At 44.1% G+C, this 17,431-nt stretch overlaps 1 protein-coding gene across 1 annotated transcript in view; it reads left to right on the plus strand.

Moving 5' to 3' along the window:
• LOC137419578 (5-hydroxytryptamine receptor 3A-like) overlaps positions 1-10,070 on the plus strand; it is a 71,279-nt gene extending 61,209 nt beyond the window's left edge. Inside the window, exon 10 of the mRNA XM_078771065.1 lies at positions 9,778-10,070. Within this exon, the coding sequence (XP_078627191.1) occupies positions 9,778-9,986 (209 nt within the window). The 3' untranslated portion in view covers positions 9,987-10,070. The remainder of the gene's footprint in view (positions 1-9,777) is intronic.
• The last annotated feature ends 7,361 nt before the right edge of the window (positions 10,071-17,431 follow it).

Below are 17,431 nucleotides of genomic sequence, written 5' to 3' on the forward strand. Positions count from 1 at the left end.
AATTGGAGGACGTGAATGGCTAAGTGAAGGAAATAAACGAGGGGTTAGCGAAGGAGGAAGCCCAGTATGAGATGAGACGGATGGTGAGAGACATAGACCGCAGATCGGGTGGGAAAGGCACATCGGTATGCGACGAGGTAGCGCGGCTTGAGGAGCGCGGGTTGAGCAAAGTTGAGCAGGGCAAAGTCACGTGGACCGGGGTAGAGATCGCGACCCGGGGTATGGGGAAGTCGGCGACCGCCGAAGTAGAGAATTTTATTTTATTAGCACAAGCGGTCGTCGAGCTCAACAAGGAAAAAGAAAATAAAGAAATTAAAATCAAACAAATAGTGGAAATTGGGTTCAAAGAGATGGCGGACTTAGAAAAGCACTCGTTGAAGGAAGAAATGGAAATTGTGCCAAGTCCATGTTCGCATCATGATGCCGTACTTGCTAATCCTTATAAAGATTTGCAGGTGCGTGTGGAGAAGAGGATCCCGAAGGTAAGCCGGGCTGTATATGGCGTGAAAAGATTTGGCGCGAGAGGATTTTTCGCGCGCTTGGGACCCAGACGTCACCCGGGCGCTCGTAGGAGGTCCGTGGTGTGCTGTGTGAATGGAAAAGGCATGCGTGTGCGTGACGGCGCCGAAGAGTGAGTGTATTACAGAGTGCGAGGGAGAATGCACAACAGAGTGTATGTGCGAGAGTGATTGCGACACAGAGTGTGAGATGGATGGAGAGAGTGTGCGAGGATGCACACCAGAGATGGATGAGGAGCGTGTGCGGGGATGCACACCGGAGCGCGTGATTGGGTGTGTGACGAGAGATTGCACACCCAATCAGCACACGTGTGCGCTGATTGGGTGTGCAACAGAGTGCACACCCACGAGTGTTACGGAGTACTTAATGGAGGGGAGTGCGCCAGGGTGTGTGATGGCCAGGTGTGTTATGGAGTGTGTGAGTGGCATGAGTGCGCCTGAGTTGTGTGCACCGGAGTGTGCGGTAAACGAGTGCACACTGGACCGTGTGCGGAGAGAGAGTGCAGTAGTAGAATGCAGGGGGTGTATGAGAGGCGTTGGAGCGCCGCGTTTGGCGAGTGTAGAACGGGACGCGTGGTGTGAGAAGGCGACTGGAGCATCGACGCTGACCGGGGCAGCGCTTAGGCCGACGTATAGCCGACGCGAGCTCTCGGGGCGTGGTGTTCTTTGTGTGCTGCGGGGCCCGGCCGGGATCGTTGCTGCATCGCTCCTGCAAGGAGCGCCGTGCACGATTCGGGCCGGGCTCCGCCCTGCACGGTCGGTGCCGCGTTTTGCCAGGCAAGGCGACCGGCCCGGTTCGAGGGGAGGTAGGAAGGTTCGGAGCGGCGCCCCCTTGTGGTGGCGGCGCTCCGGCCGGGGAAGGCTGTGCCATCGCGCTTGGGAGCGCAAAGTACTGCGTAGGGATGGTGCCTGGAGTCTTGGACCAAGTATGCCTCGTCCCCAGAATCGTAACTGCCGGACGGACCCAACCTACAGGAGACAGACCACCATATGCATTGCTCGGCTTTTCGAAGCCGAGCTGTGATAAAAATGCATTGATGCACCGAGAGGCTCAGAGTAGTGGACTAGTAGTGATAGTGATGATGGCAAATGGTATCTGATGTTGTGATGGATGGTAGTTTTACCATTCACATTACTCACCTTTGGGGCAGAGGAGCAATAGATTATGGGGTGGCAGTACAAACTAGCCCGGGAGGGTTAGGATAATGTATAGGGACGTAGAAATGACTTTAGGAGACTTGAGAATTAAGTAGTGACATTGTACAGGTAGTGGGGATGTAGAGTAGAGTAGTTGGATGATAACGACGGGGGATGTGCATAGTATAAGGGATGACGGGGAGCACAAATATTAGAAGGGAGTAGATAGCTTAAATGATGCTGTGTGCATGAGAATCTTTGTGGTGAGGGTGATGAAATGAGGAATTGGAATGAGATATTCCTGGTAGTGCTGGTGAAATGAGGCAATGCTCGTGAAAGATGTGTGTGTGTGTTGAGTGATTGACCTGCATGATGTGCAGGTGAAGTACAGGTGTGGAATGAATGGTGTGGAGTGAGTAGTATGGAATACGTGGAGTGGAGTGTATGGTGCGAAGGAGTGGATGGGGGAAGGATGGACCCCTTCACGAGTACCCGGGGAGGGTAGTTTAAAAGTAGGTGGAGGGAGAAGGAAAATTTGGTTGGATATTGACATCTGTGGTGCAGGTAGTGGAAAGAAGTGTTTGATTGAGTGCATGAGTAAAGTGGATTGGCTGGGCGTGTGGCCTGTTAGTGCGTATGGTTAGTTGAGCACTCCGCCACTGGTAGTCTGTCGGCCAGGTGAGGCCGCAGGTAGGCTCTGGGAGCCAGGTAGAGTCAGTGTTCAGTTAGAGTTCAGCGGGGCACGAGGATCCTAAGGAAGAGGACCCGGGTAGCCCAATGCCAGAGAGGGCATCGAGGGGGTAAGCGCCAGGGAGGGCCTTCCCCAGGTAGGTTAGTGTGAAGGAGCTAGGCAAGCTCGGGTGGTGACGTTCAGTGGTGGAGATGTGCAGGTGAGCGGACCTGCTGGTGAGCCACACGACCCAGCCCCGAAATTATGCGAGGGCACAGGGAGAAAAATCGGGGGAGTGAGACCCCAAATCGGAGAGCGCCACAGTTTGGTCAATGGGAATTGGTTTTTAGAACCGCATCGAGTAAAGTGGCCAATGGATTGGCAGGGCAAGACCCCGGGTAGTTTAATTATGTTAATGTCATTTCGAGAATAGATAGGAGAAAATCTCTTCGCACCATCCGCATCCACTCACCTGGGTGATAAGACTCCACACCATGTTTTGGCAAATGTTTGGAATGGAAGACGCATCTTGACGTGGGTGAGACAGTTTGTGATTCCATCCCTTCCTTCTTGGGAGGGATTGGGGACGAATTTGGAATTAGAGGGAATGGGAAAGACAAGACGGTAGCGACGAATTGTAAATTGTGTAAATATGGGGTAAGGGCAAGGGTAGGGTAGGTGACATGGGGGGGGGGGGGGGGGGGGGAGGGGTGACGAACGCTAGGGATGAGCTTTCTTAGCTCGCTCTCCCACGCCCTTCATATCGCATTACTTTGTTTTGATGTGTACCCTTGTGCCCCTGCCCCGCTAATCTGCTTGTCCTTCCTTCCCCACTCATGGACCATGTTCTTTTGTGCCCGAGGGGAGTGTGCAGGTGACCACAGTTGTGCGCCCGCACCTTTGCTGCCTCCTGCCTGCATTGATGCACCATATGGACCACACGTTCTGTGGCCTGGCACCACATATGGACCACACGTTCTGTGGCCTGGCACCACTTATGGACCACACGTTCTGTGGCCTGGCATCTCTGCTGGGACCGACCATGGTTGCCAGTGGTATCTGGCTTGTGGACCACTGGTTTTAAAGTGGCACCTATGCCATGCAGGTGGACCACCTGAGTTGGCCCTGCTGACCATATCAATAATAAAAAGCGGACGCGGTGTGTGCCCTTTTATTATTACAATAACACCAAGCAAGAAGATCAGAGCAAGATACATCGGCCCAGCAGAGAAGAAGAAGACATCAGACATCAGACATCATTCATAACTTTGAAATGTTTTTTTTTTGTGTGCATTTTCATTATGGTGCTTTATGGTGCTTGTTGGTGCATTTTTCTTATTGTGGTGCATATTGGGTACATATGGTATGGTGTATCGGTGCAGTGCATGGCAATGGCATTTTCCCCTTATCAAAAGCATCTTTTCTTTTCCCACAAAAGACAGGTCCTTGGTGACAGTGTAAATAATTAGTGTATTGTAAATAATGCTCCCCACCGGCTAGATGTTTAGTTTGAAGACCATTCCGTAATTCGGTTAATTGTGGGCGTGAATTGGTTAGGTAGGATGCAACGCAGCAGGTGGGACATATCTAGTGTTGAATCTGTCGCACTCAGGGTGAGGTTAAAAGTAGAGGGTAACCACACCTAAGTGTCACATTAATTTAAAAGATAGTCCCTTTTGTTTCGTGTGTGTGTGTGTGTGTGTGTGTGTGTGTGTGTGTGTGTGTGTGTGTGTGTGTGTGTGTGTGTGTGTGTAGTTTAGTTTTGGTTTACGTTAAGTACATACAACTACGTGAGTATGTCTATGAATTATATAATGCAACGAGTACATCTATAAAGTACATAGTACAATGTAGCTATTACTGTGCAGACACTCTTGCCACATTTATGTGAAAAACCACTTTAGACCTCAAAATTGAGGCTCCATAAATTTATTCAGTTATTTAGCTTCAGCAAAGATATTACTCCCCTTAAAATTGCAATTCTCTACCTACCGGTAGGGTGGATAGACAGCTGGTGTTTTCCTAAATATCAAAACAGAGGAACATGTCTTATTACTGGACTAGTGAGGTACCTGTGATAGGTGATACGCACGAGTGGGAGGCCAAAAGCAAACAGACAATGCGAATGGGGAAACAGCAAATGCTAAACCATGAAGCAAATAAATTCCACATGCCTGTGCCACCTTCAGTCGAACGTCACTCATTGACAGCCAGTTCATGAAGGACGAGAGCAAAAAACCTTACTGCAGCTGAATGTTTCTACACATGGTCAATGGCGAATCTGCAAATGGTGAATCCACGAATGTCACGGATGGAAACCCATACGTCATTTCCTCATTCTGCTTTAAATTCAATATCTCTATCTTTTCATTTCATCCAGCATCATTCATCATTACAATCACAAATTAATACTATAGTGTTAATATAATAAAATACAATTTAATTATGATTATATTGAGACATCTTACTATAATTCACCAAATGTCCGTCCGTCCGTTCGAAGGTACCACAAAAACGGCTCAACCGATCGCAACGATATTTTGGGTGGGTATTCCTGGGACCCCTGGGAGTAAAATAGGCTATATTGTTTGTCCAATTTTTTCCAATTTTCCAGTTTTTCCAAACACAATGGTATAATATTTACCGATATGAACAGTGATGTGGCTTTTGTTGAAATGCTATAAATACTGTTTATTCTACGTACCAGGAGAGAGTAGATCGATTCCTGACAAACTATTCCTATATAAACGTGCGGCTCCGAAGTAACATGGCAGCGTGTGCAAAGCGGCTGAGAAACAGGTGCAGCGGCCGCTTCCGTTTTGCAGAATTCAATCTTTTTTCAAAATGGGCGCCATGTACTGTTTAGATTTTGATGATTTGCGTGTGATATGATTCAACGGATGTTTATATGAATCGTTTAAAATAAAAAAGCCTTCAATTTCTGATGTTTTGCCTTTTCATTTGGGCTTCCCAATTGAAGCCCAGCCCATAGGGCGGGTACCGTTGCTAATGAACATGATATGATGATGATGACAATGATGATGTGTTGTAAAAAGAGAGAACGATTTGATGTATCGTAAACACAGAGAATGATTTAATGTGTTGTAAACGGAGAATGATTTGACATGTTGTAAACAGACAGAATGATTTGATGTATTGTAAACAGAGAATGACTTGATGTGTTGTAAACAGACAGAATGATTTGATGTGTTGTAAACAGAGAATGATTTGATGTGTTGTAAACGGAGAATGATTTGATGTGTTGTAAACAGACAGAATGATTTGATGTGTTGTAAACAGAGAATGACTTGATGTGTTGTAAACAGACAGAATGATTTGATGTGTTGTAAACAGAGAATGATTTGATGTGTTGTAAACGGAGAATGATTTGATGTGTTGTAAACAGAGAATGATTTGATGTGTTGTAAACAGACAGAATGATTTGATGTGTTGTAAACGGAGAATGATTTGACGTGTTGTAAACAGACAGAATGATTTGACGTGTTGTAAACAGAGAATGACTTGATGTGTTGTAAACAGACAGAATGATTTGATGTGTTGTAAACAGAGAATGATTTGATGTGTTGTAAACGGAGAATGATTTGATGTGTTGTAAACAGACAGAATGATTTTATGTGTTGTAAACAGAGAATGATTTGATGTGTTGTAAACGGAGAATGATTTGATGTGTTGTAAACAGACAGAATGATTTGATGTGTTGTAAACAGAGAATGATTTGATGTGTTGTAAACAGATAATTATTTTTGATGTGTTGTAAACAGAGAATGATTTGATGTGTTGTAAACAGATAATTATTTGATGTATTGTAAACAGAGAATGATTTGATGTATTGTAAACAGAGAATGATTTGATGTATTGTAAACAGATAATTATTTGATGTGTTGTAAACAGAGAATGATTTGATGTATTGTAAACAGAGAATGATTTGATGTATTGTAAACAGATAATTATTTGATGTATTGTAAACAGATAATTATTTGATGTATTGTAAACAGAGAATGATTTGATGTATTGTAAACAGAGAATGATTTGATGTATTGTAAACAGAGAATGATTTGATGTGTTGTAAACAGAGAATGATTTGATGTGTTGTAAACAGATAATTATTTGATGTGTTGAAAACAGATAATTATTTGATGTGTTGTAAACAGAGAATGATTTGATGTGTTGTAAACAGAGAATGATTTGATGTGTTGTAAACAGATAATTATTTGATGTGTTGAAAACAGATAATTATTTGATGTATTGCAAACAGAGAATGATTTGATGTATTGTAAACAGAGAATGATTTGATGTATTGTAAACAGAGAATGATTTGATGTATTGTAAATGGAGAATGATTTGATGTATTGTAAACAGAGAATGATTTGATGTGTTGTAAACAGATAATTATTTGATGTGTTGAAAACAGATAATGATTAGATGTGTTGTAAACAGAGAATTATTTGATGTATTGTAAACAGAGAATGATTTGATGTGTTGTAAACAGATAATTATTTGATGTGTTGTAAACAGAGAATGATTTGATGTATTGTAAACAGAGAATGATTTGATGTATTGCAAACAGAGAATGACTTGATGTATTGCAAACAGAGAATGATTTGATGTATTGTAAACAGAGATAATGATTTGATGTGTTGTAAACAGAGAGCATGTTTTGATGTATTGTAAACAGAGATAATGATTTGATGTGTTGTAAACAGAGAATGATTTGATGTATTGTAAACAGAGAATGATTTGATGTGTTGTAAACAGAGAATGACTTGATGTATTGCAAACAGAGAATGATTTGATATGTTGTAAACAGAGAATGATTTGATGTATTGTAAACAGAGAATGATTTGGTGTATTGTAAATGGAGAATGATTTGATGTATTGTAAACAGAGAATGATTTGATGTATTGCAAACAGAGAATGATTTGATGTGTTGAAAACAGATAATTATTTGATGTATTGTAAACAGAGAATGATTTGATGTATTGTAAACAGAGAATGATTTGATGTGTTGTAAACAGAGAATGATTTGATGTGTTGTAAACAGAGAATGATTTGATGTATTGCAAACAGAGAATGACGATGTATTGCAAACAGAGAATGATTTGATGTGTTGTAAACAGAGAGCATGTTTTGATGTGTTGTAAACAGAGATAATGATTTGATGTGTTGTAAACAGAGAATGACTTGATGTATTGTAAACAGAGAATGATTTGATGTATTGCAAACAGAGAATGACGATGTATTGCAAACAGAGAATGATTTGATGTGTTGTAAACAGAGAGCATGTTTTGATGTATTGTAAACAGAGATAATGATTTGATGTATTGCAAACAGAGAATGATTTGATGTGTTGCAAACAGAGAATGACGATGTATTGCAAACAGAGAATGATTTGATGTGTTGTAAACAGAGAGCATGTTTTGATGTGTTGTAAACAGAGATAATGATTTGATGTGTTGTAAACAGAGAATGATTTGATGTATTGTAAACAGAGAATGATTTGATGTGTTGTAAACAGAGAATGATTTGATGTATTGTAAACAGAGAATGATTTGATGTATTGTAAACAGAGAATGATTTGATGTATTGTAAACAGAGAATGATTTGATGTGTTGTAAACAGAGAGCATGTTTTGGTGTATTGTAAAAAGAGATAATGATTTGATGTGTTGTAAACAGAGAATGATTTGATGTATTGTAAACAGAGAATGATTTGATGTGTTGTAAACAGAGAATGACGATGTATTGCAAACAGAGAATGATTTGATGTGTTGAAAACAGATAATTATTTGATGTGTTGTAAACAGAGAATGATTTGATGTGTTGTAAACAGAGAATGATTTGATGTATTGTAAACAGAGAATGACTTGATGTATTGTAAACAGAGAATGATTTGATGTATTGCAAACAGAGAATGACTTGATGAATTGCAAACAGAGAATGATTTGATGTGTTGTAAACAGAGAGCATGTTTTGATGTATTGTAAACAGAGATAATGATTTGATGTGTTGTAAACAGAGAATGATTTGATGTATTGTAAACAGAGAATGATTTGATGTGTTGTAAACAGAGAATGACGATGTATTGCAAACAGAGAATGATTTGATGTGTTGAAAACAGATAATTATTTGATGTGTTGTAAACAGAGAATGATTTGATGTATTGTAAACAGAGAATGACTTGATGTATTGTAAACAGAGAATGATTTGATGTATTGCAAACAGAGAATGATTTGATGTATTGTAAACAGAGATAATGATTTGATGTGTTGTAAACAGAGAATGATTTGATGTATTGTAAACAGAGAATGACGATGTATTGCAAACAGAGAATGATTTGATGTGTTGTAAACAGAGAATGATTTGATGTATTGTAAACAGTGAATGATTTGATGTATTGTAAACAGTGAATGATTTGATGTATTGTAAACAGAGAATGACTTGATGTATTGTAAACAGAGAATGATTTGATGTATTGTAAACAGAGAATGATTTGATGTATTGTAAACAGAGAATGATTTGATGTGTTGTAAACAGAGAGCATGTTTTGATGTATTGTAAAAAGAGATTTCCTTTTCCTGAGGGCCTTTCACTCACTCACCGCAGGCAGGTAGGTGGTCTTTCTGTCTTCTACCGACTCCTCTCCGGCCTTGCTCCCCCAGCTCTCTCTGTGCTCTGTCCCCCAAATATTCCTACAGGTCGCACAAGATCTGCCAGCAACCCTCTGATGGTTAAACTGCCGAAATCTCGGCTCTCTGCTCACCTTCACTCTTTCATTCCTCTTTTCTCCCGCCTGTGGAACAAACTCCCACACTCCCTTCAATCCCTCTCCTCCCTCCAGGTCTTTAAAACAGCTGTTCACCACCATCTCTTATCTTCCCCCATCCATAACCTTGATCTTTTCTACCCCCACTAATTCACCCCAGATCCACCTTGTTTGAAATTCCAACTTATTTCCTGGAAATCCTGGCAGTGTCCATATGTTTATACCTCTCCCACCCCCCCCCCCCCCTTCACATGCCTCCCCCCCTTCACATGCCTCCCCCCCAAAGCCCTCTCCCTCCCACAGATCTCTCGATGTCTCCATGTCTCTCGGTCCCTGCTCTCAAATGTTGTGTTTGTGTCCTTCCCCCTCTCTCCCCATCTTGTCTACCGCTCCCGATGTTATTTGTTTCATGTGTCTGTTTGTCTTTCTGTGTGATTAATGTTCGCTCTTTCACGAGCCTCGATCTTGTATACAAAAGAGATAATGATTTGATGTGTTGTAAACAGAGAGAATGTTTTGAGGTAAAGCAAACAGAGAATGATGGGATGTGTTGTAAACACTGAAATAATGATTTGATGTGATGATCGAGTAAGGGAAAATAAGCAATGGCACCTCTTCCTGTTTGCAAGAATGATGTCTGTTTAACAATGTCATCTTCACTTTCCCAAGGTGCTGACGGTGCTTTGGGAAGCGATGACCATGAAAAGAAATCCGAAACAGAATCGCTAACTTTCAAGAACTACAACCACTACTTACCGAGCGTGTACACAGTGGACACGGCTCTGTTTTGGATGTACCTCCTGTTTGTTTCAGTGTACACAACCGTCATCGTCGTGAAGTGGATGGGGAGCACTCCTTGCCAAGTCAACAACGCATAATAAATTGGCACAACAAATGGGACCTCAAGGATAATCCAGAATATGTAGACTGCAAGCTCTGATAAAAAAAAAAAAGATACTGATCACGTGCATTATAGTATTTATATGGGACTTATTGAGGCCGCAAGTCATGACGCATGACAGCTTCTTGGCCATTTAAGAGAAATGCATTCTCCAGAAATAAAGCTCAGGCCTTTGTTAGTTTTCATCACTAATACAAGTCGTTTAGGGGACTCAGGAACATGAGAAATTCCGAAAACAATTTACCTGCCGCCTTTGGTAAGCATAGCGCCATAGATCATGAAAGCCATGTGGGTAAACTTGCTGAGGGCTGTTTGTAAGATAATGTCTAGGAGGATGGAAACGAGTCTACAAGAAAGAATCTGTTGGGTGAAAAATAAAGGAGATTGAAACCTAGTTTTTTGTGACAGGAAGTGTTGGGTTTAAAAGAATGGAGAAAGGAGACAAGGTACTGGATATCGTAGAAATAGAGCGCATACCCCCACCAGGCTGTAAAGTTTTATGTTTTGTATCCAACTGATAGACCGGAACTACATCTATACCTGCACCAAAATCGAATCGGCTTGTTCTCGTCATCTCACCAATTAATCCACCAAGTTTAGTCCGAATGCGTCCATAACTTTTTGGAATATCGTGCTATTTATCGTTTTTGGCCAGGTCTCTCAATTTGTGAAGAATCACTAAAAAAACTAGAATAATAGCATTCCATATCCGATAGTCTCACTGCATGGGCCCATCCTGACCAAAAATACCATCAGCAACTGAATACGCTACTATTACGGCCCATAAGTCCATATAATATACACAGACATATATACCGCCAGACCCCACTATTCACGGGTCAGCTATTCGTGGGTTTCCGCGTATTCGTGGTTCAGCTATTCACGGTTCAGCTATTCGTGGGTTCCGCGTATTCGTGGTTCAGCTATTCACGGTTCCGCTATTCGTGGGTTCTGCATATTCGTGGGTTCCGCGTATTCGTGGGTTCCGCGTATTCGCGGTTTATAAAATGTGACCCGTTTCTCGATTCGCGGCAAAGTGTCCCACAAATTTGCAGTTTTTTTTCCTATTCGCGGCCATGTTCCACAAATTCACGGTTTGTTTTCTATTCACGGCCGTGTTCCACAAATTCTCGGTTTGTTTTATATTCGCGGCCGTTTTTTTTTTTTTGTTTTGTATACAAGATCGAGGCTCGTGAAAGAGCTAACATTAATCACACAAAAAGTCAAACCGACACACAAAACACAAAAAACAAGGGGAGCGGCAGACAAGATGGGGAGAGAGGGGGAAGGACACAAACACAACATTTGAGAGCAGGGACATCGGGAGAAATGTGGGAGGGGGAGGGCTTGGGGGGAGGTGGGAGAGGTATAAAACATATGAACACTGCAAGGGCTCTGGGGTGAATTAGCGGGGGTAGAAAAGATCAAGGTTTTGGATGGGGGAAGATAAAAGATGGTGGTGAACAGCTGTTTTAAAGACCTGGAGGGAGGAGTGGGATTGAAGGGAGTGGGGGAGTTTGTTCCAGAGGTGGGAGAAAAGGGGAATGAAAGAGTGAAGGTGAGCAGAGAGCCTAGATTTTGGCAGTTTAACCATAAGAGGGTTGCAGGCAGATCTTGTGCGACCTGAAGGAATATTGGGGGGACAGAGCACAGAGAGAGCTGGGGGAGCAAGGCCGGAGAGGAGTCGGTAGAAGACAGAAAGACCACCAACCTGCCTGCGGTGAGTGAGTGAAAGGCCCTCGGAGTTAACTTCATCGCAGGAGATTCCAATGATTCTGAAAGCTTTGGCCTCAACAGCGTGAAGCCGAAATAGGTGTGAGGCAGGAGCACCAGCCCAGAGGGGGGAACAGTATTCCATTGAGCTGCGGATGAAAGCCTTGTATGTGGTGAGGAGCTCAGGTGTGCCAAGGAAGGACTTCGCACGACGGAGGCTGCCCAGTCGGCGACTGGCTTTGGAGGACAGCTTGGAAATGTGGTTTTCCCAAGAAAGATCATGGCAGATAGTGAGACCCAAAAGCTTGAGCGACAGAACTTCTTGGAGAGGATTGTTGAGAAAGTAGATGGGAGGGTTTTCCAGTCGGTCCTTTCGGAGAGACATTGTAAGAGTGTGAGATTTGTCAGGATTGAAAGACATGTTCCACTTGTTTGACCAGTCTGTGATTTTGTCCAGGTCTGCAGAGAGTGAGGAGGCTGCAGACTGCCGATCTGAGGGATGAGGAATGGAGCGGCAGATAGTGGAGTCGTCAGCAAAGAGATAGAGAGGATTTTCAAGAGAGTCAGAGAGATCATTGATGAAGACCAGAAAAAGCACAGGGCCCAGAACACTACCTTGGGGAACTCCAGCCAGAACAGGAAGGGGAGATGAGAGAAATCCTTTCAGGGCCACACGTTGCCTACGACCAGAGAGGAAGTCCGCAAGCCATGAGTGGAGATTTCCATGGATACCATAGGAGGAGAGTTTGGTGAGCAGAGCTGGGTGCCAGACCGTATCGAAGGCACGTGACATGTCAAGTGAGACAGCTCTGATTTCCTGTTTGGCATTGAGGACGTCCATCCATTGTTGAGACAGCAGAAGCAACATGTCCAGAGTGGAATGACCTGGTCTGAATCCAAATTGATGATCAGAGATCAAGCCATTGGAGAAGAGGAAGGATTTGATATCCGAAGCAATGATGGATTCCATGACTTTGCTGATAATTGGAAGCAGGCTGATTGGTCTGTAGTTGCAAGGATCTGTTTTTGCACATTTTTTGTGTAAAGCGGTAATGTTTGCTGATTTCCAAGATGCTGGCAGATGACCTTGACCAAAAGAGAGGGTGAAAAGAACAGAGAGACGGTGAGATAGAGCGGCAGAGCAAGATTTTAGGACCCGTGGGCTGATGCCGTCTGGTCCAGTTGCAGAATCCGAGTCGAGGTTTGATAAAAACTTCTCCACCTTGTCAGGAGAGAAGGACACAGAGTTCAGGAGCAGTTGGGTTCGACTGGGAAAGGTGGAAACAGAGAGAGATGGGTTTGGGACACAAGATTTTGAGGCAAACACAGAGTTGAGGCATTCGGCTTTGTCACGTGCGGTGTCAACTGTGTAGCCATTTGAGGTAAGGGAGGGGAAGGAGGGGGAACAAACACCAGAAACGGATTTGACCAGACACCACCAGGATTTGGAGGAAGGAGACAGGTTTGAGAGTTCAATCTTGAGTGTGGAGAGATAGTGCTTCCTGGCACTCCTGAGGGTAGACACACACTTGTTTCGAGCTTGGTGGAAGGAACTGAGATTGCCTTCAGTTGGATTTGCCTTCCAAGAGGCAAAGGCAAGTTGTTTCAGGGCAACTGCCTCACCACAAGATTCAGTGTACCATGGACGGGAGGAACGGTAAGACAACTGAAGACGAGATGGGATAAATCTGTGCATGAGAGAGAGCAGTTTGCTTTGGAAGAATTCCCAGGAAGAATTGATGTCAGAGGCAGTAGAGATGGGAGACCAGTCCAGGTGATTGATGGCTGCTTGCAGCCCGTGCCAGTCGGCCTGAGTGAAATGCCAGAATCGTCGGCGCTGAGGAGGCTCTCTGAGAATGGCCAGAGAGATGTCCACTTTAACAAGCACATGATCAGAAGAACCGATTGGAGCAGAAGAAGAGCAGCAGACATTTGCAGGGAAGTTAGTCATAACCAAGTCCAGAAGAGAAGATACTCCATTGACTGAGATCCGGGTCGGGAAATTGACAGATTGCGTCAGTCCCAATGAGTCGCAGAAGTCCTTTGCTGAGGTGCCATGGCTGGTGAGAGATGAACCACACCCAGCCAGCTGGCATGATGACAGTTGAAGTCGCCACATATGAGGAAGAGAGAGTTTGGATGAGTTGATAGAAGTTGGTCCATGTTGTCCGACAGCGAAATGTAAATGGAGTCATCACTGTTTGGAGGACGGCACAGAACACATATGAACAAAAGGTGGGAGCGGAGAGGAAGCCATAGCCAGAGGTACTCCTGGGGGTGGGGTGGAGAGAGGGCAGTGCAGGGAGAGTGAGGAAGAGAGTTTTTGATAAAGATAGCCACCCCACCACCAGGACGAGGCTCAGGTCTATCGTACCGGAGGAGGGAGTAAGCAGGAAGAGATATTAAGGAATCAGAGACATCTTGAAGGAGGAAAGTTTCTGTTAAGCAGATCAAGTCTGGATTGTCAGAAGCAACCTGAATGGAGAGATCAATCAGGTTTGAGCGAAGGCCCTGGATGTTTGAGGTCCATACCGTTAATGAGGAGAGAGGGGGAGCATCGGGTGCAGGACAGGGGAGGGGAGGGGTAGGGTCAGATGAAGGGTGAGAGGGGGAGGTGGGAAGAGCAGTTGATAGTGTGTCAGAGATTACAGAAGAGTTACAAGAAAGGGAAGGATGAGGAGGACAAAAGGTTTGATGGTGATGGGATGAGGCACAGTGAGGTGTTGTTTGAGGGGAGGCAGAGTAAAGTAGAAGGTTGGAGGAGGTGGAGGTATGAGATGGAAGGGAGACGAAGTGGGGAGGAGGCAGCTTTGAGGAGGATGTGGGAGGGGGGAGAATTTGGGAGGGATGGTTGGGGGGAGATTAGAAGGGGAGGAGTTGTGGGGGAGTTTTGAATGGGAGGGGCTATGGGGGAGTTTAGGAGAGGAGGGGCAAGGGGGGAGTTTTGGAGGGGAGGGGCAAGGGGGGAGTTTAGGAGGGGAGGGGCAAGGGGGGAGTTTAGGAGGGGAGGGGCAAGGGGGGAGTTTAGAAGGGGAGGCGCAAGGGGTGAGATTTGTAGGGGAGGGGAACTGGGGGAGTTTAGGAGGGGAGGGGCAAGGGGGGAGTTTAGGAGGGGAGGGGCAAGGGGGGAGTTTAGGAGGGGAGGGGCAAGGGGGGAGTTTAGGAGGGCAGGGGCAAGGGGGGAGTTTAGGAGGGGAGGGGCAAGGGGGGAGTTTCGGAAGGGAGGGGCAAGGGGGGAGTTTAGGAGGGGAGCGGCAAGGGGGGAGATTTGGAGGGGAGGAGCAAGGGGGGAGTTTAGAAAGTGGATGATTAATGAAAGATGAACATTTATAACAAATTGGGTTTGTTGTGATTTTCAAATTAGCGATCCGTTTAAGAACGATGGAGGAGGGGTGGAATGAATGAGAATTTAGAGCATGTAGTGAGAAAGAATTATAAGAGATTGAATATTTTTTTGAAATGGAATGAGTTGAAGAGGAAATTGAAAGGAGCCTTTTAAATAGGAAGAAAAACAGCGTGTTGTAATATACGACTGAATAAAACATTCCAGGGGAAAGTTTAAACATATTCAAACAGAACCGTGAAGAACAATCTTATATTCACAAAAATACCAATGGGGAGAGGGAGCCTAGAGGGACGACCACGAGTCACTTGAACAGGGCAAAAGGTGCAAGGCAAGGGGATAATGGGGGCGGGGCGAGACAGTGCACGTGGGCAGAGGCAAAACACGATGGGACAAAAGCACATGAGGAGAAAAGGAAATAATTTTTTTGATTTTGGGGGGGGGGGGGGGGGGGGGGGTTACAACGTTAGACAAAGAGTAGATGTTCGGTGAAGTTTGGGGGAGAAGGGAACATCAAAAACCTAGCAAAACCAGCGAAGGAAGAAACAAACTTCGACAGGGGAAGCCTGAGGCTGCAAGGCCTCACACGCGCGGCAAACAGAAACGAATAATTCATGAAAGATAAACACCGAGAGACATCCAAGAGACATAAGTTCACATGCCGAAAGATAAAATACAGTTTCGATAAAATACAATTGTGAACAGACTTAACTTTGAAAACGTGGAGATCGTGTGGAGCTTCAAAAATCCGTGACGTCATCTCCAGATCTCCAAATCTCCGTCTCCAGATTCGTGTTCCACGAATTCGTGGTTTGTTTTCTATTCACGGCCGGGTTCCACAAATTTGCGGTTTGTTTTCTATTCACGATCGTGTTTCACGAATTCGCGGTTTGTTTTCTATTCGCAGCCGTGTTCCACAAATTCGCGGTTTGTTTTCTATTCGCAGCCGTGTTCCACAAATTCGCGGTTTGTTTTCTATTCGCAGCTGTGTTCCACGAATTCACGGTTTGTTTTCTATTCGCAGCCGTGTTCCACAAATTCGCGGTTTGTTTTCTATTCGCAGCCGTGTTCCACAAATTCGCGGTTTGTTTTCTATTTGCGGCCGTGTTCCACAAATTTGCGGTTTGTTTTCTATTCACGGCCGGATTCCACAAATTCGCAGTTTTTTTCCTATTTGTGGCCGTGTTCCGCGAATTCTCGGTTTGTTTTCGATTCGCGGCCGTGTTTCACAAATTTGCGGTTGTTTTCGATTTGCGGCCGTGTTCCACAAATTTACGGTTTGTTATCTATTTACGGCCGTGTTCCACAAATTCGCAGTTTTTTTTTCTATTTGCGGCCGTGTTCCACAAACTCGCGGTTTGTTTTCTATTCGCGGCCGTGTTAAACAAATTCGCGGTTTGTTTTCTATTCACAACCGTGTTCCACAAATTTCCGGTTTGTTTTCTATTCACAGCTGTGTTCCACGAATTCGCGGTTTGTTTTCTATTCGCGGCCGTGTTTCACGAATTCGTGGTTTTTCAGGGGCACAAAATTTTTTTTTTTTCACGAGCCGCAAGCTTGACATTTATAAAACGCATCTTTCACCATCCATGCATAACACAGCTGGACATACGCAAAAAAACATCTATGAGCCACGAGCATGACCTGCTCCTGTGATCACTGCCGTGTTTCGCGTTTTCATGCCTTTTGCGATATATCCCGCCATTCACACTGTGAACGACTTCACGTGATATCGTCGCTGTTCACAGGTAAACAATGTTTTGCGAAATATCACGTTATTACCTCCGCCACCAAAGGTGAATGGAGGTTATGTTTTCATCCCTGTCTGTTTGTCTGTCCGTTTGTTTGTTTGTGACCAAAATATCTCAAAATGTTGTAGACAGATTCGGACGAAATTTAGCAGAGATGTAGCGTTTGTGACAAGGACGAAATGATTAGATTTTGGTGAAGATCCGGATCCGGCTACTAGAATTTTAAAAGTGATTCTTCACCATTGTGAGATAGGGCCAAAACGATACATAGCAAGATATATCAAAACGTTGTGGACGGATTTGGACGAAACTTGTTGGACCGGTTGGGTGTCTGACAAGGACAATTCAATTAGTTTTTGGTGAAGATCTGAATATGGATTCGGATTTGAGAATTATTTAATTTTGAAGTGGTTCTTCACCATTGGGAGATTGGGCCAAAAATGATACATTGCAGGATATCTCAAAAAGTTGTGGACGAATTTGGACGAAAATGGTTGTGTGTGTGTGACAAGGAAGAATCGATTCAATTTTGGTGAAGATCCAGATCCAGCTAGTAGATTTTTTCATAATTCTTCACCATTGAGTGATATGGCCAACCAGGCGGAGGTTTGCTCT

The sequence above is a fragment of the Myxine glutinosa genome, chromosome 1 (assembly GCF_964187855.1).
Source record: "Myxine glutinosa chromosome 1, kmMyxGlut1.1, whole genome shotgun sequence".
NCBI lineage: Eukaryota > Metazoa > Chordata > Myxini > Myxiniformes > Myxinidae > Myxine > Myxine glutinosa.